Source organism: Anastrepha obliqua, chromosome 1 (assembly GCF_027943255.1).
Source record: "Anastrepha obliqua isolate idAnaObli1 chromosome 1, idAnaObli1_1.0, whole genome shotgun sequence".
NCBI classification, from domain to species: Eukaryota; Metazoa; Arthropoda; class Insecta; order Diptera; family Tephritidae; genus Anastrepha; species Anastrepha obliqua.
The window spans coordinates 63,856,945-63,880,936 of NC_072892.1; the positions used below are offsets into that span (position 1 = coordinate 63,856,945).

General features: G+C 39.7%; 3 protein-coding genes across 3 annotated transcripts; all 3 read left to right on the forward strand.

Annotated features, from left to right (window-relative positions):
• Nucleotides 1-3,382: 3,382 nt before the first annotated feature.
• LOC129253322 (uncharacterized) lies at nucleotides 3,383-5,428 on the forward strand. The gene is made up of 2 exons (XM_054891633.1): nucleotides 3,383-3,979; nucleotides 4,052-5,428. Exons 1-2 carry the CDS (start codon nucleotides 3,383-3,385, stop codon nucleotides 5,426-5,428), a joined length of 1,974 nt encoding a protein of 657 aa, XP_054747608.1.
• A 5,551-nt stretch (nucleotides 5,429-10,979) lies between these two features.
• LOC129253328 (uncharacterized) lies at nucleotides 10,980-15,862 on the forward strand. The gene is made up of 3 exons (XM_054891646.1): nucleotides 10,980-11,483; nucleotides 11,556-12,796; nucleotides 15,787-15,862. The coding sequence occupies exons 1-3, from the start codon at nucleotides 10,980-10,982 to the stop codon at nucleotides 15,860-15,862; spliced, it is 1,821 nt and encodes a 606-aa protein (XP_054747621.1).
• A 1,090-nt stretch (nucleotides 15,863-16,952) lies between these two features.
• Nucleotides 16,953-23,113, forward strand: LOC129253335 (uncharacterized). The gene is made up of 3 exons (XM_054891660.1): nucleotides 16,953-17,537; nucleotides 17,607-18,277; nucleotides 22,960-23,113. The coding sequence occupies exons 1-3, from the start codon at nucleotides 16,953-16,955 to the stop codon at nucleotides 23,111-23,113; spliced, it is 1,410 nt and encodes a 469-aa protein (XP_054747635.1).
• Nucleotides 23,114-23,992: the final 879 nt, after the last annotated feature.

Below are 23,992 nucleotides of genomic sequence, written 5' to 3' on the forward strand. Positions count from 1 at the left end.
AATGTCGCCAACTATTTTGATCCTGTGGCTTCGGAGATTGGGGCATTCATCTAGTAAGTGGTCGACCGTGGAAAGTGATCCACACCAAGGACATGTGTTTTTGGGTTTCCCTGTGAGGAGGTGTTCGTGTGTCAAGAGGATGTGCCCAATACGTAACTGTATAAAGGTAGTGGTTTGGCTCCGAGTGTTATTATTTGGAAAGTGGGGCTTTTGTCCTGATGGGTTAACTTTGCTGTACCAGGATGAAAATTCTTTCCAATTCTTATCTTTCTCACTTTGAATATATGCTGCAACGGTCCTAATCGAATCGTGTTTTTCAAATGTTGCAAAAGTAAGGCAGGGTTGGAGATACATTTTTTTGGCGGCCGCATCTGCTGCCTCGTTACCTGGGATCCCAGCATGACCCGGAACCCATAATAAGTTGATTTTTTTATGATGAGTATTTAGTGCTGCTTTAATATTTTTAATTAGACTACTGGGGCTGTTTACGCTTTGGAGTCCACTCAAGCATGATAAACTGTCTGTGCATATTACGAAATTCCCCTTCAGTTTTGTCGCATATTCAATAGCAATTTTGATTGCCAGTGCTTCGGCTGTGAAGACTGAGGTTCCACCGAAAAGCCAACCACCTGATATGATTAACCCTGCCTTGGAAACTACGGCGAATGTGGCAACATTATTGGTTTTGGATCCATCTGTGTAGATGAAGCTCCAGTTGTCTTGAGTATACTTTTCAAATTGTTCGCGAAATAGAGCTCTGTAAACTTCAGGACTAGTTGCGGCCTTTTTATACTGATGTAGGCAAACGTTTATGGCTGATTTATTAAAGATCCACCACGTCATCCTTGGTTTGTTACAAGTTTTCGGAGGCAGAATATCTAATTTTTTGGAAAATGCTGCGCTGCGCCTTAGGGCGGATATTTGTTTATACAGCCGCTTGTGGGTTAAAATGTTTTTAAAACAATTAAATAGTACATAATTTGTTGTATTCATTAGGCGGGGGACCAATTTCAGCGTGGTTTCCTTTACTCTTTCTTCTAAGGAGGAGAATCCGGCTTCAGCTAGTATGGCTCTGGTTGGTGAAGTTGGAAACGCATTAAGACTGCGGCGCACTGCTGAGTGGTATGGTGAATATATCTTTTGGAGATTGCTTTTGGCACACCATCCGTAGATTGGCAGGCCATAATCTAATACCCCATCTATATATGTCTATAAGGGTTTTGAAAAATATATCTTTTGAGCGAGATACTTCTGCTCAAATATGAACGAGACGTTATCAATAAAACGGTCCGCGGATGACATATGGCAAAAATAAATTTTTTGTTTTTTGGTGGGACTGTTATAAGCTTACATGGCAAATTTCAGCGTGATATGTCACATAGTTTGTTTTCTGTGCTACTGTAAACAAGTCAAGCTCTAATGTGTTCTTCGAATTTAACGGTGGAAATTCAAAGAATTTGTTTGAAATTTTGTTATTCCAACAAAATTTCAGCTTCAGACGCCTTAAAAATGTTGCAGACAACCTATGTGGACTCTGCTCTATCGCGTGCACGTGTTTTCCAGTGGTACAAATCGTTCAAAGAGGGCCGTACATCGGTTGAAAACTTGCCTCATGAACGTCGTCCAGCAACATCAGTAAACGACGAAAACATCGGAAAAGTAAAGGAAATTGTGCTTGAAAATCGCACAAGTCGCAAAATCGGTTAACGCTGAATATTATTTAGACGTTTTAAAGCGTTTGCGCGAGAATATTCGTCTTAAAAGGAAGGAATTGTGGGACAACAAGTCATGGGGCATTGAGCCAAGTGTGAGGATAGAAGCCTTTTTCAAGCATTATGTTGTAAAGTTCAATTAATTTTCTCTTCCCATTGAATGGTAGGTTTTTGATCATGGGGTAGGAGATACGGTCAATTCCTGGTATTTCACCTTTGGCGTGGGAGATCGCAAATTCCAGCTCGGTAAAGGAAATGTCTACTTCCAGGTAACTGGCTGAACCATAGGGAGATGTTGGGGTATAATTTAATTTTAACATTTCTGATTTTTTTAATATATATTCATTAGAGAAGTTACAGTCTTTAGAGAGGTTGGACCATGTATCAGCGAAAGCTGTTGCAATTTCAACGGGATTGGAGATTAAAGAATTATTTGACCTATTGAATCGGATACGTGAAGGTGGAGTGCCAGTCAACGATTTGATATTGGACCATATCTTGTAAGTGGAGCAAAGTGGTTTTACTTTTGAAGTAAACTCTTGAAAAGTAGTTCTCTTGGATTCCCTTAGTTGCTTTCTAAAAACTGAATTCGCTTTTTTGAATTCGATGAGATTAGAAATAGTTTGGGAAGACTTGAAGATACGCCAGCACTTTTGTTTCTGGTTTCGTAGTTGTTGGAGATTGCGATTCCACCAAGGCACTTGATTTTTAATAAGGGAGGGCTTGGTTTGTGGTATGGATTTGTTGGCGGCTGATCTGATGACCTTAGTTATTTTTTAAGCTTCATGATTGACATTTTTAAAACTCCACGTACCGAAGTTTTTCATACACTCCTGTTGGAAATATTCCCAATTTGCTAAATCAGTTTTGAACTTCGCTGTCGGGTGGAGTTTGGGGAACTGGAAATTTGTGCGTATTTCTGTGTGGATTCGGCTTTCCGAAAGTGAAGCTTCAACGCGATTTGAATATCCTATTAAAAATGACATCCAGTTATGAAAATGAAAAACCTTACTTGCAACTAAAGGTGAGAAATGACCTGAATAAAGAAAACAGTTTAACCTGAAACAGACACTAGCACGCGCAATCATACCTCGAGTACTTTGACTCGTGTTGGTAATAATTACCACAAGGAGCATTGGAAACTCGAGTCGCTGTCTCTGAAGTGATACAAAATTGAGCGTACATGATGGTGTTCATGAAAAACAGTTAATGTCATGAAATGAAAACAAAACAAACCTTCTGTTACTTACGGGTGCAACAACTAATCAATTATCTCAAATAGAAACAACACTATAACGGAAAAACATTCCCCAATCGCTTAATTAAGCCCATAGAATCCATTAACCCACGCATCAACATAGGAGAACACATGAACTTTGGCCTGAACATTCATGCGCATATTCACCCTCACTGGCCCCTAAAAACCATAACATTTTCAAAACCAAAATAAATCAATGCTTTTAGAATCGTATCCACCACAAAAACTATACGATTAAACTGCACCATTTCTTGCAACACATATGTACAACAACTGCATTCCGCTTGGGAATTAATTAGCAGAAACGAATAGACCCGTTATACTTCAAGAAGAGCAGTGCTGCAGCTGCTCAAAGTCAATAAAAGAGCAAACCAAACTCAAATTAGCAACACAAACCTACAACGCGGCGAGAATGGAACGCATTCAGCTTTTTGGCGGCACCCTCGTATTGTTCTTAATTACACACGTAGTCAGTTGTGCTGGCATTCAATTAAATTTGTCTGACTACACTGTGGTGAACTTCTTGCAGGATGTGCGACGTTTCCACAACTATGACCAGATGGTATTCGCACGTAATCGCAATATAACTGCCTTCGCAGCATTCAGAACATCCACGAAAGGAGATTTAGGAAGTAGGAATCAAGCAAAGAGAGCTTCTAACAGCTTCAGACTGGACGTGGATTATGAGACGCAATTTGTGCAAAACTTAATGACAGATCTGGTAGTCCCAGTTATTCTCTTCAACGAATTGAGCACTTTTGGGTTGAGGCAGCACTTCAGCGACACCCTGATGGTGGTAGTATACTTGGAGGAGACGCTCGCATCACAGACTGGATTGCTCAACGCCCTGGTGGCCAGTTTGGATCATCGCAGACAATCGAAGGTGTTATTTCTAATAAACAACAAAGACACAACGGCGACTTGTGATGACACTTTTCTACAGCAGCTTTTTCAATTTTGTTGGCAAAGCAAAATGATTAATGTGGCAGCGCTCTGCAGCGATTATAAGGTAAGGAAGTTTGTGGCGATTCGATGTAGTACTCTCAGCTTCATTTATACATCGTTTCCAACAATTTTTCAGCTCACAGCTCAATTCTACAGCTACACACATTTTCCTGTATTCGCGCTTGAGTATAAAACTTTAAACGCCGATATGTTGTACCAAGGTCCCATCTACCCCTATCGCCTGGATAACTTACACGGCTACAAACTGCCCTATATAATAGGCGGCTCCGAGCCACGCATTATTGTATATAATTATAATGGTCAGAGAATAGTGGGCGGTTCTGCTGGTAACTTCTTCAAGAATTTCGCGCGTAAGCATAACTTTTCGCTCTACGAGCCATTAGCTACCTCCTCATACACCGAACTCATATCGGCACGAGATCTGATTGCTGCCGTACGTAACAATACTGTGGAGATTTCGGCAGCGCCCACCTATACGTTCTCACCTGATCATTTTTCCTCCGATGGTTTCACTTATCCTTACGAGCAGACAAACTGGTGCGCTTGGGCGCCGGTAGAGCCAGATATACCGAATTCTGAATTCTTTTGGATCGCCTTCGATGGACTCATCTTCATACTGATGATGGTGACACTCGTCGTTATTTCCTCAGTGCTAAGTTGTGCACTCTGGCGGCATGGCAATAAACCGGATATTTTGCATTTCTTTCTACATGGCGCTTGTTTTCGCGGTGTACTGGGTCAGTCTGTTCGAGAGATATGTGGCGCGCCCTTCCTTATACGTTTCATTTATCTACAAATTTATTTTTTCGGTATTCTGCTAACCACCTCGTATAATTCACATTTTGGCTCTTATTGGACAAGAGCTCCGAAAGAGCGATCCCTCAACACATTCGACGACATTCTCCACTCAAACTGGAAAGTTTATATTCTTAAGCAAGACTTCAATGATATCATTTCGCAAGAAGAGTTGAGAAAATATATTCCTATGTTTCAGATAGAAACCGATTATCAAACATTCCTAAATACTCGTGATGCCTTCGACACGAAATATATTTACATGATACCTACCACTAAAGGGGGAATCTTCAAGGAACAACAGAAATTTTTCACCACTCCTCTTTTTCGTATGCGCCTCGATTTGTGCTTATTCCGTAACATTCTGCTATGTTTTCCAATACAAAATAATTCGATATTTACGGAAATTGTACATGAAATGATTTTAGAAACTGCGCAATCGGGTCTAACGGAGTATTGGACTCAGTCAGCGTTTCTGGAATTGATCAATGCAGGACGTTTGAGTTTCATGGACTTAAGCCGAAAGAATGAGTTCAGAGCAATGAAAGTGGAGGACCTAAAAAGCATTTGGTTGGGATATGGTATAATGTGCGTGGTAACAATTTTGGTTTTCATGGTCGAGCAGTGCTACTTCCGACGCAGGCAGATACAAAGCTTTTATAAAATAAAACCAAATACATCACATCTCAGTAAGTAAATCACTGGCAAGCAGTTCAGTTCGGTTCGTCGGTTCTCAATTCTCACTTTTTTTCTATCTTTAATTTTAAATCATATAACGAATATACTCGCATATCAAAAATATTGTTGGCTTCACTAAAAGCTAAATCCAATATGGGTTGCCATCTTAGAGGTACTGACCGAAATTATATTACTATTCGACCAGCCCAGCTCCATTCTTTGGAGTAGAGCTTTGAAATGTCAACATTTACAACTCTTATTTCTAGTTCCTGTTGTAGTACTAAAGAAAATAAAAAATACACTAATAAAAGTACTCAGTAATCACGAAATAGTCGGTTTTAATAGCCTTAACTAAGTGAAGTAACATTCTGAGATACAAGCGAAAAATAATCAATGTTTCTGACATCCATTTCCCTGGCGTGGCCAGCAACGATCTTGTCACACAGCTCAAAACTTCCTATTTATTTCAGCCTTGGAGCAAGCAGCTCGCGATGTAAAGATGACACAATCAAGCTTTCCTGAGCCTACCCCTTTAAGCTTAATGTTCCGATGTCCTGGGACCAAGATTAAGTAAAAGTCGTGATTTTTACTCAAAGTGGTAAAGCTATTCCTACTTTGTTCCACCAGTTTAAAGGTTGTTTTAGCCAAATCCAGTATCTGCATTCCAACTTGGATATCCGAACGAATAGCGATATTGCATTTAAAAATAAATCTACGATTAGTAACCTACAACCTTCCCCAAATGCCAGTACGCCCGCCTAGTTCTAAGTTTAAGCCCTTTTCAGTTCTAAGTTTATGAGCATATATACCTGATCCAACTCCACAATCCATTTTAGAGCCAGTTGTATAGACTACAGTATCTATAGTGTTTCTCCTGAGATGGAATGTTACCGTCGAGACGATGTAGACAGTCCTCTTCGAACACTGGCGTTGCCATAAATTATGTCCCTCCAGCGACCTGCTTCATTTAACCAAAATGCACTCGTGGCAGCCATCTTTTTGGCATGGAGATCAACCGGAATTATATCTGTAAGTGTATTGAGAGCCATCCTAGGACATGATCTAAAAGGTGGTTCAATTTCAAGGACCGATGTTGAATGTGAACCACACCTAAACGTCAAGTTTTTTCTGCATTTCAGTTGACATTTTTCGAGCAACGCGTTAAAGTTATTCAGGCTTATTATGAAAACGGGCGTTCAAATCAAAATGCATATCGCGCACTTCGTGATTTTTCGGTCAATTTAATCGTCCAAATGTGCGTACAATCGGAAAAATTGTGCAAAATTTTGAGCAAACCGGGTCTGTAGGAGATGTGAAAACACCAGCGCATGCTCGAACAGCTTGTACTGCAGAAAATATTGCTGCTGTTCGCGATAGTGTGGTTGAAAAGCCGTCCACCACAACTCGTCATCGTGCCCAACAATTGCACCTCTCACGCTCGTCGTTTAAGAACATTATGCATAAAAGACTTGCATTTACACGCTTACAGGGTGCAATTGACTCAAGAACTAAAGCCTCTTGATCATTTTAAGCGTCGTCAGTGGTCAGAATGGTGGCAGTGACAACAGTGAATGAGCAATTTTCGAAGAAAATCATCTTCAGTGATGAGGCACATTTTTACCTCAGTGGATTCATCAATAAGCAGAAGTGCCGCATTTGGGCAAAAGATAATCCAAGATGAGATGATTCGGCACATTAATGGCATAGAACCTCAATTATGCCTCAGCGTCATCGAAAATTTTCACCATCGGATGGAGGTTTGCCGCCGAGGCCGCGGCAGCCATTTGGCCGATATTTTGTTCTATGCGTAATTGAGCCATACCAATATTATCATAATAAAGAGAAATGACAATAATTTCCTAAAAACATTATATTTTATTCAAAATCAACACCGGCTCTTGAAACTTAACCCCCCTTGTACAGCGCTTTTTGTATTGGTGAAAGATTTTTTTATCATTTTCCGAATATCTTTGGTAGTAAAATGTGAACCGAAATGTAGGGGTTCTTGAGCAGCTTCTTTAAATATAGAATAAGTGTACACGTTGCTTTGTATTCCGACATGACCCTGTACCTCTTAAGGCATTTTTATTTAATAACATATTATTTCGTATTACGATGATTCATGGGGTTTCGTTAAAATGGTTCAAAATATTAGCTTCCATTACTGATTTATCACGGTTCTACGTAATCGGAACGACCCGGGCTTATATCCGGCCAAGGACTGTCACTTGGGCAGCATTCCTCGTATATGCACGGGAAATGTTTATGCAACTACAAAAACAACAACATGACTTTGACGCCTTTGTCGAAAGCATAAAGTACCACTTGGAGCAATGTAGCTGCCTCCGCTACAAATATCGAGCAGCAGGATGGGAAAGCACCGACTGAGATGGTAACACCAAGCTGGTTTGTGACTGCAAAAGAGGTGCTGGTGTATGTTTTAGATCCGTCTGTATAAATGAACTCCCTTTCATTTTTTTAATGGAGAAACGGTTGCATGGAAATGTTGGACGCACTCATTTGAGGAGGTGAACTCTTTGGGATATCTTAGCAAATCTGCCATAAAAAGAGCTTTTGGATTCAAGCCTGGCGAAAAAACTGGAATTGATGTCAAAATCGCGCCTGATGTGGCACTAAATTAGTAAATTAGTTCAGCTTGTCGTTGTATGGCGGACGGCTTGCGGCTATTTTTATGTTGTTGCAGCGCTGACCTTACCAGTACAAGTAAGACTTTGTTTCTGTAGTAAAGAAGTTTGAGTGAAAGCATTATTGTGTTGTGCTTGATTCTGTGGGATGTATCCGGTAATCCGGCTTCGGCAAGAACAGGTTTTTTTGGCGCTGTCGACAACGGGAGGATACTCTTTCATACGGCCCCATGGTAAGGAGCGGTTAGTATTTTAATATTTTCCTTTTCTCAATATCTGTAAATACGAAGTCCGAAATTGATTTTCGATAAAAGTAATTCTTTGTTATGGTGGCAAGAGTGTGTGAATCAACATGGCAATGCTTAGAAGATTGAAGTTTAGTTATGTTAAGTCTTAAGCATAGACTCAATTTCTTCTTCATCTCCACAACTCCTGTAGAAGTCATTGTGAGGTTCACGGATTCTACTGGCTAAGGTGCTAATAGTAAAGTGACCCGTTATAACACCAACAAAGTGTGGTGTTGTCTTGTTGGATGAGCGAGAGCGATCTTCTGCATGCTTTAACACATCTTGCTTGACTATCAACAAAAATGGTAAGGCTTGCCATTACTGTCATCGATTTTGTTGCTTTGTCTATTGCGTAGATCTCGACTTGGAAGACGCTACACCGGTTTAGGAATCTAAAGAAACAATTTAAAGATAATTGTTCTGAGTACAATCCCAATCCCGTGCGTATTTTGTACTCTTTTTTCAGATCTATTTTGGGAATCACATGAATCATTAATGTCGCTGCTGCCTCATGTCGAATGATGGCAATGCCGGGTCTTCAAAAGGCTGGTATGTTAATGTGGGCAGGAGGTTAGGGCCTCCGCTCTGCTCACATACTGCCGTTCTCAGATCTGCGTTGCAAAACTGCGAGAATAGAAATATATTAATTAATTTGTCATTTAAGTTTATCCTAACCAAGATGCAACTTCTTATATTACCTTGAGTAGTAAGAACCAGTAGCGTGACTTGTCAAGGCCAGCGACTTTTCCCTGCACGATCCATTGTTCTTGTATAAGGACCCCCCCCACACTCGCTCCTCCTCCATAAAAAGCAGCAAGTCCTCCGTTGCCACTCTACAGTGAGGCAAATTGTGGTTTCATTGCTGCTCTTGTGTTTATTTCAGTGAGAGGGTGGTTTCGTCCTCCATTAGTGGAACGACAGCTTCACTGTCGTTCGTAAGGGTACATCTGTTAATGGTACCACATCTAATTTGCCTCCTGGCCATAGTTCTCCAAGGCTGCGAATGCAAGCAGCAACAATCTCCAAAGACTCCTTGTTGCTACATCAAACCACATTGACGCCCTTGCGCCATTTGACACCATCAAACAGCACTATATTTTTATTGCAGCCTTGTTTGATCTCTGTAAGAGTCAATTTCCTTAATTCATCTTCCACCAGTAGCCATTCCTCGTTTGTGATTTTATCTTCCGCCTCACCACGGTCGACAATGGCTACTTGTAGCTCTGGCGGTGAGTTTAAACTTGAAGATGGTTTCAGCCGCTTGTTCTCAGACGCCTGGGTGTCATTGGATCTCTGTATTTTTGATGGCGTGGCTGCCTTATTCCTCAAGTCGAGTGCAGTCTCCGTTTTCGAAGCCTTTGCTCGAACTGAGACATTGAAATTCAAGAGCTGTTCCGATTTTCGCAGGGGAGGTGCAGTCTGACTCATCTTTTTCGGACTGGCTCTTGTTTGAAAACTCCGCATTCAACTACCGTCATACGCAAAGCCTGCTGCTTCTCGTATGTTCGGACGCTGTATGCATGCTTGTTTTTCAGCGCCTTATCCCGTGTGGAAAAAGAACCTAGGTTACGTTTGCTCAACTTCTCAAGAAACTTGACTGGGCCAGATTACCTTCTTTCCCCGGGGTTTGTCCACCGCAGGCCTCTTTGATGGACTATCATCCGATTTGGTATTTGGAGCAGCGTGATATTTTGAAGTCTGATACTTAGGCACTGTGGATACCCATGAGATATCTTCTTCGTCCGTGGTATAGACCGCGTTGCCGACCAGTGTTCGATCCTATAGACTACCTCCGAAATCAGTCCTAATTTTTCGCTGCCTTAGGACAGATTGTTTTACCCCAGAAGCCTTTCAAGCTAAAATTTCTTGTTTGCATTACATCCAGATACTATTCGCGTGATTTTCATTACATCCAGTTACGAAAATTAAAAGTCTTACATGAAATTGAAGCTAAAAATGGACTGTACTTTTACTCGTGTTGATAATAATTACTACAAGGAGCATTGGAAACTCGAGCTGGTGTCTCTGAAGTGATACAAAATTGAACTTACCAGATGGTGTTCAAAGATAGCAGTTAGGTAGCCGCATCCACTAAATTTCATCAAACAAAACAAAAAAACCTCCCGCAACTTACGAGAACAACAACTACTCAATTATCCCACATAGAAACAAAACTATGACGGAAAAACATTCCCAAATCTCTTAATTAAGCCCATAGAATCCGCATACCCCACGCATCAACATAGGAGAACACATGAACTTTGGCCTAAACATTCATGTCCATATCCACACTCACTGGTCCCTAAAAGCCATAACATTTTCTAAAGCAATTCATATCAATGATTTTAGAATCGTATACACCATTGAGTATACAATTAAGAGCACCACTGTGTTGCAAGAACATTCGTACAGCAACTACATTCCGCATGGGGACTAATTAGCAAAAATGAACAGGCCTTTTATACTTGAGGAAGAGCACTGCTGCAACTACTCAAAGTCAATAAAAGAGCAAACCAAACTCAAATTAGCAACACAAACCTACAACGCAGAGAGAATGGAGCGCATTCAGCTTTTAGGCGGCACCCTCGTATTGTTCTTAATTACACACGAAGTCAATTGTGCTGGCATTCAATTAAATATGTCTGACTACACTGTGGTGAACTTCTTGCAGGATGTGCGACGTTTCCACAACTATGACCAGGTGGTATTCGCACGTAATCGGAACATAACTGCCTTCGCAGCATTCAGAACAGGAGATTTAGGAAGTAGGAATCAAGCAAAGAGAGTTTCTAACAACTTCAGACTGGACGTGGATTATGAGACGCAATTTGTGCAAAATTTAATGACAGATCTGGTAGTTCCAGTTATTCTCTTCAACGAATTGACCACTTTTGGGTTGAGGCAGCACTTCAGCGACGCCTTGATGGTGGTGGTATACTTGGAGGACACGCTCGAATCACAGACAGGATTGCTCAACGCGCTAGTGGCCAGTTTGGATTATCGAAGACAATCGAAGGTGTTATTTCTAATAAACAACAAAGACACAACGGCGACTTGTGATGACACTTTTCTACAGCAGCTTTTTCAATTTTGTTGGCAAAGCAAAATGATTAATGTGGCAGCGCTTTGCAGCGATTATAAGGTAAGGAAGTTTGTGGCGGTTCGATGTCGTACTCTCAACTTCATTTATACATCGTTTCCAACAATTTTTCAGCTCACAGCTCAATTCTACAGCTACACACATTTTCCTGTATTCGCGCTTGAGTACAAAACCTTAAACGCCGATCTCTTCCTCCATGGCCCCATTTATCCCTATCGTCTGGGCAACTTACACGGCTACAAACTGCCCTATATAATAGGCGGCTCCGAGCCACGCATTATTGTATATAATTATAATGGTCAGAGGATAGTGGGCGGTTCTGCTGGTAACTTCTTTAAGAATTTCGCACGCAAGCACAACTTTTCGCTCTACGAACCACAACCTACGTCCTCGTACACCGAATTTACATCGTCACGAGATCTGATTGCCGCCGTACGTAACAGCACTGTAGAAATATCAGCTGCGCCCACTTTTACGTTCTCACCTGCTCAATTGTCCACAGATGGTTTCACTTATCCTTACGAGCAGACAAACTGGTGCGCTTGGGTGCCGATAGAGCCAGATATACCGAATTCTGAATTCTTTTGGATCGTCTTCGATGAACTCGTCTTCATACTGATGATGGTGACACTCGTCGTTATTTCCTCAGTGCTAAGTGGTGCACTCTGGCGGCATGGCAATAAACCGGATATTTTGCATTTCTTTCTACATGGCGCTTGTTTTCGCGGTGTACTGGGTCAGTCAGTTCGGGAGATATGTGGCGCACCCTTCGTTATACGATTCATTTATCTACAAATTTATTTTTTCGGTATTCTGCTAACCACCTCGTATAATTCACATTTTGGCTCTTATTGGACAAGAGCTCCAAAAGAGCGATCCCTCAACACATTCGACGACATTCTCCACTCAAACTGGAAAGTTTATATTCTTATGCAAGACTTCAATGAGATCATTTCGCAAGAAGAGTTGAGAAAATATATTCCCATGTTTCAGATAGAAACCGATTATCAAACATTCCTAAATACTCGAGATGCGTTCGACATGAAATATATTTACATGATACCAACTACTAAATGGAAAATTTTCAAGGAGCAACAGAAATTTTTTACTACTCCTCTCTTTCGTATGCGCCTCGATTTGTGCTTATTCCGTAACATTCCGCTATGTTTTCCCATAAACAACAATTCGATATTTACAGAAATCGCAAATGAAATGATTTTAGATGCCGCGCAATCGGGTCTAACGGAACATTGGACTCGGTCAGCGTTTCTGGAATTGATCAATGCAGGGCGTTTGAGTTTCATGGACTTAAGCCGAAAGAACGAGTTCAGGGCAATGAAAGTGGAGGATCTGAAGTACGTTTGGCTGGGCTATGGCGTTATGTGCGTGGTAATGGTGTTGGTGTTTTTTGCAGAGCAGTGCTTCTTTCGACGTAAACGTATATATCGAAAATTTGCGGATATGTTAAGGCAACTCGAAATGTCAGTTAAGTAGAGGTTTTGAGTTAGTGTTAGTTTCTAGATCACTATGCGGATGGGCAAGTAACTCTTAGAGTGAAGTTGAGTGCTTTCGTTGTTCGCTGTTCAGAAACGTTATCGCTCTTGACTAATTTATTCAGTCACCAGTTTTGTTGCTTGTAACTTTGATTTTAAATATTTCAACGTAGATATGTAATGAATGTTGTTATTATTATTTAGCAAAAACCTAATGCCATATGGGATGCGATCCCTGACGTACTGACCCTTGTTTTTGCTGTGCGGGAGTATCAACACCTTTCTAAAGTGACCTTGTATTGTCTGTTTCGGGTTCACCAACCAAATTAGTTCTCGAACGACGCCCTTCAATATCCTTTTTTAAAGCATATTCTGACTCAACATCATAAGAGGTAGAAATAAATGAGAAATAACTAACAAACTCAAAATTTGTCAAAACTGCAAACTTCTCACGTCCATGTCATCTGGTCGAGCTTGTTAATCAGCTTTAGTGAAATTTGATGTAGGATCCAATATTCAAGTGATCTCAAATGTAACATCTGTTCCTAATGAGCGTAAGATCCACCCTACAAAACTTAGTAGAATGAATAAGTTTGCAATACCGATTTAACGAAAAAATTCTCTTACTTTTTTGAAGAGAAAATATATTAATATTTGCAAATCTATAAAAAATGTACGCCCAGCGAACAGAATATAAAATCTCATGCGATCAGCCTGGAAAAAAATCAAAAAAAGAAAAAGAATTCCAGCGAACACTTTGCTCCACTCCAAAAGTAATACCTTTGGGACGAGTACGCTTCTCAATTTTTCTCCTCTGCATCCAACATTATGACGCTATCAAATCTAAACAAATTATCAATGTATCCAATATTCAAGGTGGGGCAAAATTGATCACTCCAAAGGCTGCATACACACAGACAAGCAGTGGAGCGCGTAAAGGTCAAAAGAAATATTTTTAACATTCAAAATTATTTGATTATTTTACTTAGTAAAAAAGTTAGTCAGAAACCAATTAAAAAGGCCATAAATTAATTTGGAAAATTACTTTTATTAAATTCAAAGTAAAAAATGTGTGAAAATAATACAAAATTAACAATTTACTTTTGCTCGATATGACCACCTTTTGCCTTGATTATTGCCTTGAGACGGTCCAGAAACGAATCGCAGGCTGTCTGAATGTGGCTTGTTGAAACTTTTAGTTCGAACCATGCTCTCCAAAATGGCTCAATGAAAGTAACCCATCGGATTCGCGTCTGGTGAATTTCAGAGTCATTGTGTGGACGTTATGAAGTTCGGAACGTTGTTTTGGTTTTAACTTTTCCTGGTCCTGTTGAAACGTCTATGGTCTGCCACTGAAATGTTTGTCTGCCCACAGATTCAAAGCAACCTGCAGAATACGTTCCCGATAATATTATATTTCGCATTTACCTACTGCGGTTACAGTGTCCCAAACCAGGCCGGTGCTGCCTTTTGGTGCCCAATCGTGGACTTAAATTCTTGTATGAACGGTCGATCAAATAAACCCTATCGTTCTGGGAGTCTACCAATGCTTAATTTGAAAATTTTTGTCGTCAGAAAACACAATGTTCGGAACTTGACCGCTTTCGGCCAAGCTAAGCAACTCCTTCGCTCTCTCAAGTCTAACTTGTTGCTGCTTTGGTGTGAGATTATGCGCCTTTTGGATCGTGTAAGGCTTGATATTGAGATCATTTTTCAGTATGCTACGGTGCATATTTTTTCTAGAAAAACATTTTGAATTACAATAATTTTTCCTCGAGATACAGCTTATCGAACGAAGAAACCCGCATATTTGTACAAGGTGAAGTCCAAAATAAACAAAACTGAGCGAAAAAAGAAACGACAGGAGCTTTGTTCTGATAACTTCGAGTTTATTTATTCAAAAAAGTTCCCTCTGACCTCGATACACTGTTTTGCGTGATCTAAAAGCTTTTCGAAAGAGTGTTTCAGGTCATTGACCGGAATGTCCTTCATGATGCCGGTACAATTCTTTCACATGGCCTCTACGAATGCAAAATGTTTTCCTTTCATGTCCAAATGCTATTTTCCGAATAATTAGAAGTCACAGGGAGCCATATCAGGCGAATAGTGTGACTGATTGATGGTTAAAAAGCGATTTCTAGTCAAAAAATCAGTCACAAGAGTGGACCGATGAGATGGTGCATTATCATGCAGCTTCCTCCTTCGCGGTATTCAGGGCGAATTCGACGAATGCGATACAACAAACCCTCCATAACGCCAAAATAGAAAATTCCATTGAAAAACAAGTGAACATCGACTTCATTTTTGACTCCTCCAAAAAGCACGATTTTTTGGGTAGTGGCTTGTCTGGGGCATTCCATTCGGCACTATGACGCTTAGTTTCAGGTTCATGTTGAAAACACCACGTTTCTTCACCAGTTACAATGTTGTAAAGCAAGTTTTCGTCTTTTCTAGCCTCCTTAATGAGGTCTTTCGAATGTTAAATTCTGAGCAATTTTTGGTCCTCAGTTAACTTGTGCGGAATGAAACGTGCACAGATCTTTCAGAAGCCCAAATGATCAGTTAAAATGCGATAAATCGATGTTTTGGAGATATTCGATTCCAATTCCATGAATTTCAAAGAAAATTTCGGTTCATTTTTGATAAATTTACGAACCATTTCGATAGAGTCTTTGTAGATTACTAATTTTGGGCGGCCCGCATGTTCATTGTCATTTAAGGCCTCAGGTCAGCTAGCGTTGTAACTTCCAAGGCGCTGACTCATTAAGAAGATGGCGCCATCAAAAACATTTTTATGACTCCAGTCTTGTTTATTTTATATTTTTATAAACTTACCCTGTATTGCAATTAAGCTGCGACAGCGGTTCGCATTTCAGCAGAACTCCAAGCGAGCCAGTTGCATTGCAACAACAACGCACAACTCCATAAGCCAAGCACAAAAGGGGGTTACTCTAGTTTCACTGTATTTAGCGACTGCGCGACAAAAATTCCCCGAATTAAGCTGGTTGTCTTTTATATTTGTAATTCTTAGAATTAAGTCGCGCTTGAAATTGCTTTAAAATACTTTTGAGAATAAAAATTGGATCAAGTTAAGCCGAACTGCCAACCCAACAAGTTGTTTTAATAATCGCGGATAACTTGTATGTGTGACATGGTAACCCTTTCTAATGCATTTTTACAGACAAATTAATATTAAGTCCGTCCCCCAAACTGGAAAAAGTCTAAGTCTAATCAAATGTAATACTTATGTAAATAAAAATTTAATTTGTATTAACTTCCTAACATAGAAAAATCAGAAATTATAGGCAGTGAAATTCTCATAATTATATGCACCTCCCTTGTGCATTAAAACTAATCGCAGCAATAACTAAATAAATGACAAGAGCTTTATGGATTTATGTAAATATTGCATATAAAAATCGGTGATTTTTCAACTTTCTAATTTGTTTGTCATCTCCACTTACCTCAGCACCTTCGCTTGTTGGATGGAGGCACAAAATATTTATACTTAACCCCATTGGCGATTGAATATTCACGTAGTAAACAAGTACGAATGCTTGTATGTTTGTGTGGCGCTTATATGTAAGTAGACCAGTAGCAGATCCTTACTCAATTACTAAATTACTCAATTATATTATATGTACACTGCACCTAATTTTGAGCGAAAAGCATTTCCCCTTCGGAAAATTACATAGATTACGCTGCACTACGCACCAACACAGGGAGGCACATGAATTTCATCCTTAACTTTCATGTGCATATATGGCGTCATTTTGTCACTCAATAGCTCACTTATGGTAATCATATTATATGTAAATTATAGCAATGCTTTCATAAGCGTATCCGCCATAAAGTACACAAATTAAAGGCCCCACAAAGGCACAAATAATATGCCGCTTAGGGATTAATTTGCAGCCACGAGTAGACCTGTAGTGTTGGGGGTAGAGCGTCGCAGAAGCCATTCAAATTCAATAAAAACGCAAAGCAAACTCAAAGTGTCGCCACTCTCATTGACAGAATGGAGCGCATTCAGCTTTTACGCGGCATCCTTGCATTTCTTTTCATCATACACGCAGCCAATTGTGCTAAAATTCAATTAAATTTGTCTGACTACACAGTGGTGAACTTCCTACAGGATGTGCGACGTCTACACAACTATGACCAGGTAGTATTCGCACGTAATCGGAACATAACTGCCTTCACAGCCTTCAGAACTCCCACGAATGGAGAGTTAGAAAGCAGGCGTCAAGGAAAGGAAGTATCATTGGAGGTGGATTATGAGATGCAATTTGTGCAAAATTTAATGACAGATCTGGTAGCGCCAGTTATTCTTCTCAACGAGTTGAGCGTTTTTCCGCTGAGGAAGCACTTCAGCGCCGCCCTGATGGTGGTGGTGTACGTGGAGGAGTCGCTCGAATCACAGACGGGATTACTAAAAGCGCTCTTGGTAAGCTTGGAGTATCGCAGACAATCGAAAATATTATTTCTAATAAATAACAGCGACACAACGGCGACTTGTGATGACACTTTCCTACAGCAACTCTTTCAATTCTGTTGGCAGAGCAAAATGATAAATGTGGCAGCGCTATGTAGTGACTATAAGGTAAGCAAGTTCGTGGCGATAGTCATATTCTCATCCCCACATATAAATCATTTATATCATTTCTTACAGCTCACAGCTCAATTCTACAGCTACACCCATTTTCCTATATTTGCGCTTGAGTACAAAACTTTAAACGCCGATCTGCTGCACTGGGGCCCCATCTACCCCTATCGCCTCGGTAACTTACAAGGCTTCAAATTGCCCTATATAATAGGCGGTTCCGAGCCACGCGTTATTGTATATAATTATAATGGTCGCAAAATAGTGGGCGGCTTTGCGGGTCATTTATTCGCGAATTTCGCACGCAAGCACAACTTTTCGCTCTACGAGCCACTGCCTATCTCCTCGTATACACAATTTGCCCCATCACAGGAATTGATTGCCGCCGTGCGTAATAACACCGTAGAGATTTCGGTTGCACTTACCTATCCAAATATCCCCTTGAATGGTTTCACCTATCCATACGAGCAGACAAGTTTTTGCATTTGGGCACCGGTAGAGGCAGATATACCGAATTCTGAATTCTTTTGGATTGTTTTCGAGGGACTAACCTTCGTACTGGTGATGGGTACACTCGTCATTATTTCCGTAGTGCTAAGTTTTGCGCTCTGGCAGCATGGCAACAGACCAGCTATATTAGATTTCTTCATGCACGATGCTTGTCTACGCAGTGTACTGGGTCAATCCATTCGGGAACTAAGTGGTGCACCCTTCGTGGTGCGATTCATTTATCTGCAAATGTATGTACTTGGAATTCTACTAACCACCTCATACAATTCGCATTTCGCCACATATTGGACGAGTGCACCGAAAGTGCAATCACTGCAAACCTTCGACGATATTCTCCATTCACACTGGAAAGTTTATGTTTTTGCACCAGAATACTTTGAGCTCATTTTTCGCATCAGAGATTTGGCCAAATATGCTCCCATGTTTCAGGTAGAAGCAAATTATCAAACCTTCTTAAAGACGCGAGATGCGTTCGACATGAAATATTATTACATGATACCAACTACTAAATGGAAAATTTTCAAGGAGCAACAGAAATTTTTTACTACTCCTCTCTTTCGTATGCGCCTCGATTTGTGCTTATTCCGTAACATTCCGCTATGTTTTCCCATAAACAACAATTCGATATTTACAGAAATCACAAATGAAATGATTTTAGATGCCGCGCAATCGGGTCTAACGGAACATTGGACTCGGTCAGCGTTTCTGGAGTTAATCAGGGCAGGGCGTTTAAAATTCGTGGACTTAAGCCGCAAGAATGAGTTCAGGGCAATGAAAGTGCAGGACATGCAACTCGTTTGGTTTGGCTACGGCATTGTGTGTGCGTTTATGGTTTCAATTTTTTTAATGGAGCAGTGCTACTTCTGGCGCAATCGTATGTACATATTTTTCAAAGATAAAATTCTACGGATAAGTAAAAAATAGTTATACTTGAGGTTTAAGTGTGTGTAAAGTTTTGAATCATTGTAATGATAAATAAAAAAATGTCTAATAAAAAATATATAATAAAATCCGCGGAAAAAGTTTGTTTATGCTTTGCTTTAATAAAAAAAAATGTCTTTTAACACATCGGCTGATAAGTCCCCGGCCTACCAAAGAAAACATTTCTCTTTCAACATTAGTTTTATTTATCGACGTAATTTCCATCCAGAACAACGCAATAATTTCAGCGCCGCTCTAGCATTTCAGTACCTCTTTCGTAGAACGATTTATCTCTCGCCTCACAGTAGGAGAATTTCAGTGAGTGAAATCTCTTACCGGCGAGCATTTTTTTTAGGTTTGCGAACAGCCAGACTCGCTGGGAGCCAGCTCTGGCGACTACGGTGAGTGTGCGACAATTCGAAGTTTAATTCATGTAGTTTTGTCATTGTTTTGATTGGCTTGTGACACGGCGCGTTGTCTTGATGAAACAAAACAGTGAGCAAACGCGGCACCCACTTTCTTACAGTCAAATCCGAATGCAATATTCAGCCAAGACATTCTTTTGATATCTTTACGATGTCAGCTAACTCACACAACTGCAGTTTTCGATCATTCAGAACGATTTTGTGGACCACGTTTGAAGTCAGCAAATTATCGATTTATTCTTGTTTTATTATTATTTTATTTACGAAATTCTTCTGTTTTTTTAAGGTTAGTACTAACTCTGGACATAATAGAATATGTTACACTATATTGGAAAACGCTTCATTTGATCTAATAAGCAGACTGCTCAGGCTTTATAATAATATTTTCCTCCATGGGATATTTCCACAAAACTGGAAAAACGCCGACATTATGGCAGTTTTAAAGCCTAATAAACCAAAAGCTGACGTCAATAACTCTTCTCTCTTGCCTCAGTAAAACGTTAGAAAAAATTGTTGCAAAACGCATCATGTGGTTTGCGCTAAGGAAAAAACTTTTATCTCCTAATCAAGTAGCATTTAAATCTGGGCAAAGTACGTCAGCTGTACTATTATATTATATTTTGATCATTACTTGTCAACCGCTATTTCCAGCCGAAACCATATCACTGTACTGGGTCTCGGCTTTGAAAAAGCGTTTGATAGAATCGGCATACATGTTGTATTGAAACAACTTAAAAATGGAGCATTGGCCAAAAGATATTTAACATCGTAAAAAGTTTTTTAACAAACCGCACTTTTCGAACTAAAGTCAACTATAAATACTCTGGTAGAGTACCCCTGTACAATGGAATAGCACAGGGTTCTCCCCTATCAGTGATATTTTTTATCATTGTATTTGATGAAATAAGCAACATTATTGAAAAATACGACGTCAAACACTCTATTTATGCTGATGACGTGTTAATATTTTCAAAGAGAAACAACTTAAACGAAATAAATAACATATTCCATAATTTACTTGATGATATATCTCTCTGGGCACTTACTTCTGGAGCTAGCCTATCATATAATAAGTGCAAAACACTGCATATATGTAAGAAAAAACCCTATTGTAATTTTAACTTGACCTATAATAATCAGACAATAGAAAATGTTACTAACCTGAAAATATTAGGCATAATTTTTGATAAAAATCTTAGCTTCAAGGAACATTGTAAATACCTTAAATTTAAACTTAATAATAGATTAAATCTCATTAAATACTTTGCTTCAAAATATAGTAATGTTACACAAAAGTTCTCTAATAAATCTAACAAAATCATTAATAATATCTTGCATTGATTACGGTCAACCAATATATGGACAGTGTTCAAAAGGCACCCTCGCGAACATATCAGCAATCTACCATTCAGCCGTTCGTAAAAGTCTTCGAGCTTTTCCAACCTCCCCGACAAAAAATATTTTAGCCGAAGCTGGACTTCCCGAAATGAGTGATAGAGTCGGTATAATACACTTCGTTTAATTCCAAGGATATATTGTTCCAGTAACCCAATTATAAACAATGACTTGAAAAATGTCATCAGAAGAACCACAAAATTGAAGCGTGAATCTGCTATATACAGAGCGGTGGAGGAAACCGCGAAATTCGACGTTTCCATAAAGCCCATGTTAACTTTTCAATCGAGATTCCCACCCTGGGAACTTCCTCCATCCATTTTCATCACCAGCCTACTGATGTATTCAAAACAAAACACCTCTAAACTTGTTTATCAAATGCTATTCTTTCAAATCAAGAACTATTGGGATGCCAAAGGCTGAAAATTTATTTACACTGACGGCTCTAAAGAAACCGACTCAACTGCATTTGCTGTGGTATCTGATAAGGGAAGCATACTTAGGACTGGTCTTCTATTCCCACACAACTCGATATTTACTACCGAGGCGATTGCTATAAACTTCGCCATTGACTACGCCTCCTCAACTAAAGGAAAATATATAATCTGTACAGACAGTAAATCTGTCATCGCAGCTCTGTCGAGCGCAAACAGCAGAGAACCTTTAATTGACAATATTCGAAATAAATTGTCCCAGCAAAAGGCAAAAATAAAAGTTATGTGGATCCCTGGACACAGCAGAATTCTTGGCAACGAATACGCTGATAAAGCAGCGAAAAATGTCAGCAATATCCCTACATTCTGTTTCGAAACCTTCGTTAAATCCGACATTCTCAGGATAATCGATAGTATCTATCACTCAACCGTAAGGGAGAAATGGTTTACATACCAACACAGCTACAAATCCATAAATCCAAAACGACTAAAAGCAATTATTCCAACAGGAGCGACACTGCAGCAGACAAAAATCTTTACCCGACTCCGGCTAGGACACACATATATTACTCACCAACACCTTATAAAAGGAATGCCTGCCCCGATTTGCTCAGCATGTAACTGTCCACTGTCCATTACTCATATAATAGACTACTGCACCAAGTATAACAATGGCAGAAACAATATCTTTAGCGGCAGGAAACCTTCCAATTTACTGAAAGAGATTTCTCTAGAAAATATGTCGAATATTTATGATTTTATATATCAAATTGGACTAGTTTATCTTTTATAATTTTGTTTATTAAATCCCTACACATAATAATTTTTATTCTAATATTTTTTTTATAAATAAGTAAAAAATCTATTAGTATTATTTTAGGCCGATAGTCCTAGCTACTAGTGCCTTTCGTAATGTAATATAGTTATTTATAATTATATTTCTAATAAATAAATAAATAAATAAAATAGTACTAACTGAAAAAGAAAAGAATGTAACAGTGCCATCTATGTGTTAGGCTCGAGACTTTTCAGCCCATGGGTTACATAAATTACTTTCTCAAAAGAGGGACGTCGTCCATTAGAAGTATAGTTATACCTAATACAAAGCCTCTGCTGCCAACTTCCTACCCTCGCCTTCAAGTGGTAGGCCCTATTAATCTCAAGCACTCCTTCGCACGATTTGTAACCCACCTTGGTGTCGTAAATGGAGATGGAAACACACGAGAGAGGAGAACTCTTCCAGCGTCTGTTCACCAGGTTAGATGCGGCTGAAAGAGCTACACGTCCGACGCGCTCTACATGTCACGGGCTCGCTCCATAAATGTGTTTTAAAAATGGTCAATGCTGGCTGCTCTGAAAATTTCCAACACGTATCCCACTAACGTACATGGAATTGGTACCCTAGCAAGAAAAACAAAATCACTCAAGAAACGGAAAATAGCCTCGGATATAAAATCGGCAACAAGATGACGACTTTTGGTTTTCGCATAAGGATAATAATAGGAACGTGAAAGGGAAGTGCAATTTCAGACCGCTTCAAGTAGGAACAAATATGTACAAAAATGGACAGCTACAAGCTCGACTGGACACGCAGAGGAACACATCCACATGGAACATCGCTTTTTGTACAGCGAAAATACACAAACGAGATCAAATTGCGCTACAGGCCTCAGCGTGCCTGACGACAACATAATAGCCACATTCAACTCTAAATTCCGCATAATCCCTATTGTGCAGTGATATGCGTCTACAGACACAAATTATGATAAAAAAAGACGCATTTTATGATGATTTAGAAGCTACACTTGCTGATGTACCAAGAGGAGTTATTGGTGACTTGCATGCAAAAGTAGGCAAGAACAATTACGGCTTTGAAAATGAATTTCCCTGAATTATTACTTTTTCATAGGCGACTCAACATTCCGTCACCGTGGCATCCATACGTTCACTTGGAAATTTCCTGATGTAAAGACGAGGAACTAAATTAAACGCTTCTTAAAACGCAGAAAATATTTATTTATTTGTATTCTCTGCAAGTGTCGTGATTTTATTTAGATATATATTCTTTCTCTCTCTTTTTCTCTTATTTTCTCTCGGGTCTCTCCCTCTACGCTACACGCACTTTTTTTTATTTTCCTTGTTCACTCCACTCGGGAGCATAGGGCCTCGTCTTGCGTTGGTTTCGTTAATCTATTTTGCTTTCTGGTAGGGTAGGTGATTAGCCTGGCGCTACCAGGTGCAGATATTTCCAGTAATCATACTCTTATCGTTCTGTTCGTGCTCATTCGCGGTGCCATAGGAAATCATGTACTGTTACTGATGTTATAGGTATGAAATTTTAATAATTTTTTAATGAAGTTAGTTTTATTTAATCACATAAATATCAAAGAACAAAATTTTACATTTGCATTCGAAACGGTCACCATTTGCTGGTACACAAGCCTTCAAACGATTGGCCATTCAGCTAATGCAGCACTCACGGTTTCCATGGTGATAAACGTCGCTGCTCGAAGCAAAATTGTTAGAGACTCTCTAAATTTCTGTGAGGTCTTCGAAAGACAATGTTCTCTTATTCTGACCACAAACAGTAGTCGAATTGATTCAGATCTGGACTCCCAGACGGTCAATCATGTGCGGGTATGTACCCAGGAATATTGTTTTTTAGCCACTGTTGGGTGGTTTTTTCCGTATGGGCTGGAGCAGAATCATGCTAGAAGATCCTGCGCTCTCCACTGAAGGGAATATGGCTTCACCCCGACTTCTAAGATAT

Bases quoted from the DNA above. Each gene is read 5' to 3' on its own strand.
- LOC129253322 (XM_054891633.1), top strand. From the start codon at position 3,383: ATGGAACGCATTCAGCTTTTTGGCGGCACCCTCGTATTGTTCTTAATT. The intron at 3,980-4,051 runs GTAAGGAAGTTT...ACAATTTTTCAG, and splicing joins CGCTCTGCAGCGATTATAAG to CTCACAGCTCAATTCTACAG.
- LOC129253328 (XM_054891646.1), top strand. From the start codon at position 10,980: ATGTCTGACTACACTGTGGTGAACTTCTTGCAGGATGTGCGACGTTTC. The intron at 11,484-11,555 runs GTAAGGAAGTTT...ACAATTTTTCAG, and splicing joins CGCTTTGCAGCGATTATAAG to CTCACAGCTCAATTCTACAG. The intron at 12,797-15,786 runs GTACGTTTGGCT...ATTGCAATTAAG, and splicing joins ATGAAAGTGGAGGATCTGAA to CTGCGACAGCGGTTCGCATT.
- LOC129253335 (XM_054891660.1), top strand. From the start codon at position 16,953: ATGGAGCGCATTCAGCTTTTACGCGGCATCCTTGCATTTCTTTTCATC. The intron at 17,538-17,606 runs GTAAGCAAGTTC...CATTTCTTACAG, and splicing joins CGCTATGTAGTGACTATAAG to CTCACAGCTCAATTCTACAG. The intron at 18,278-22,959 runs GTATGTACTTGG...CCTATTGTGCAG, and splicing joins CGATTCATTTATCTGCAAAT to TGATATGCGTCTACAGACAC.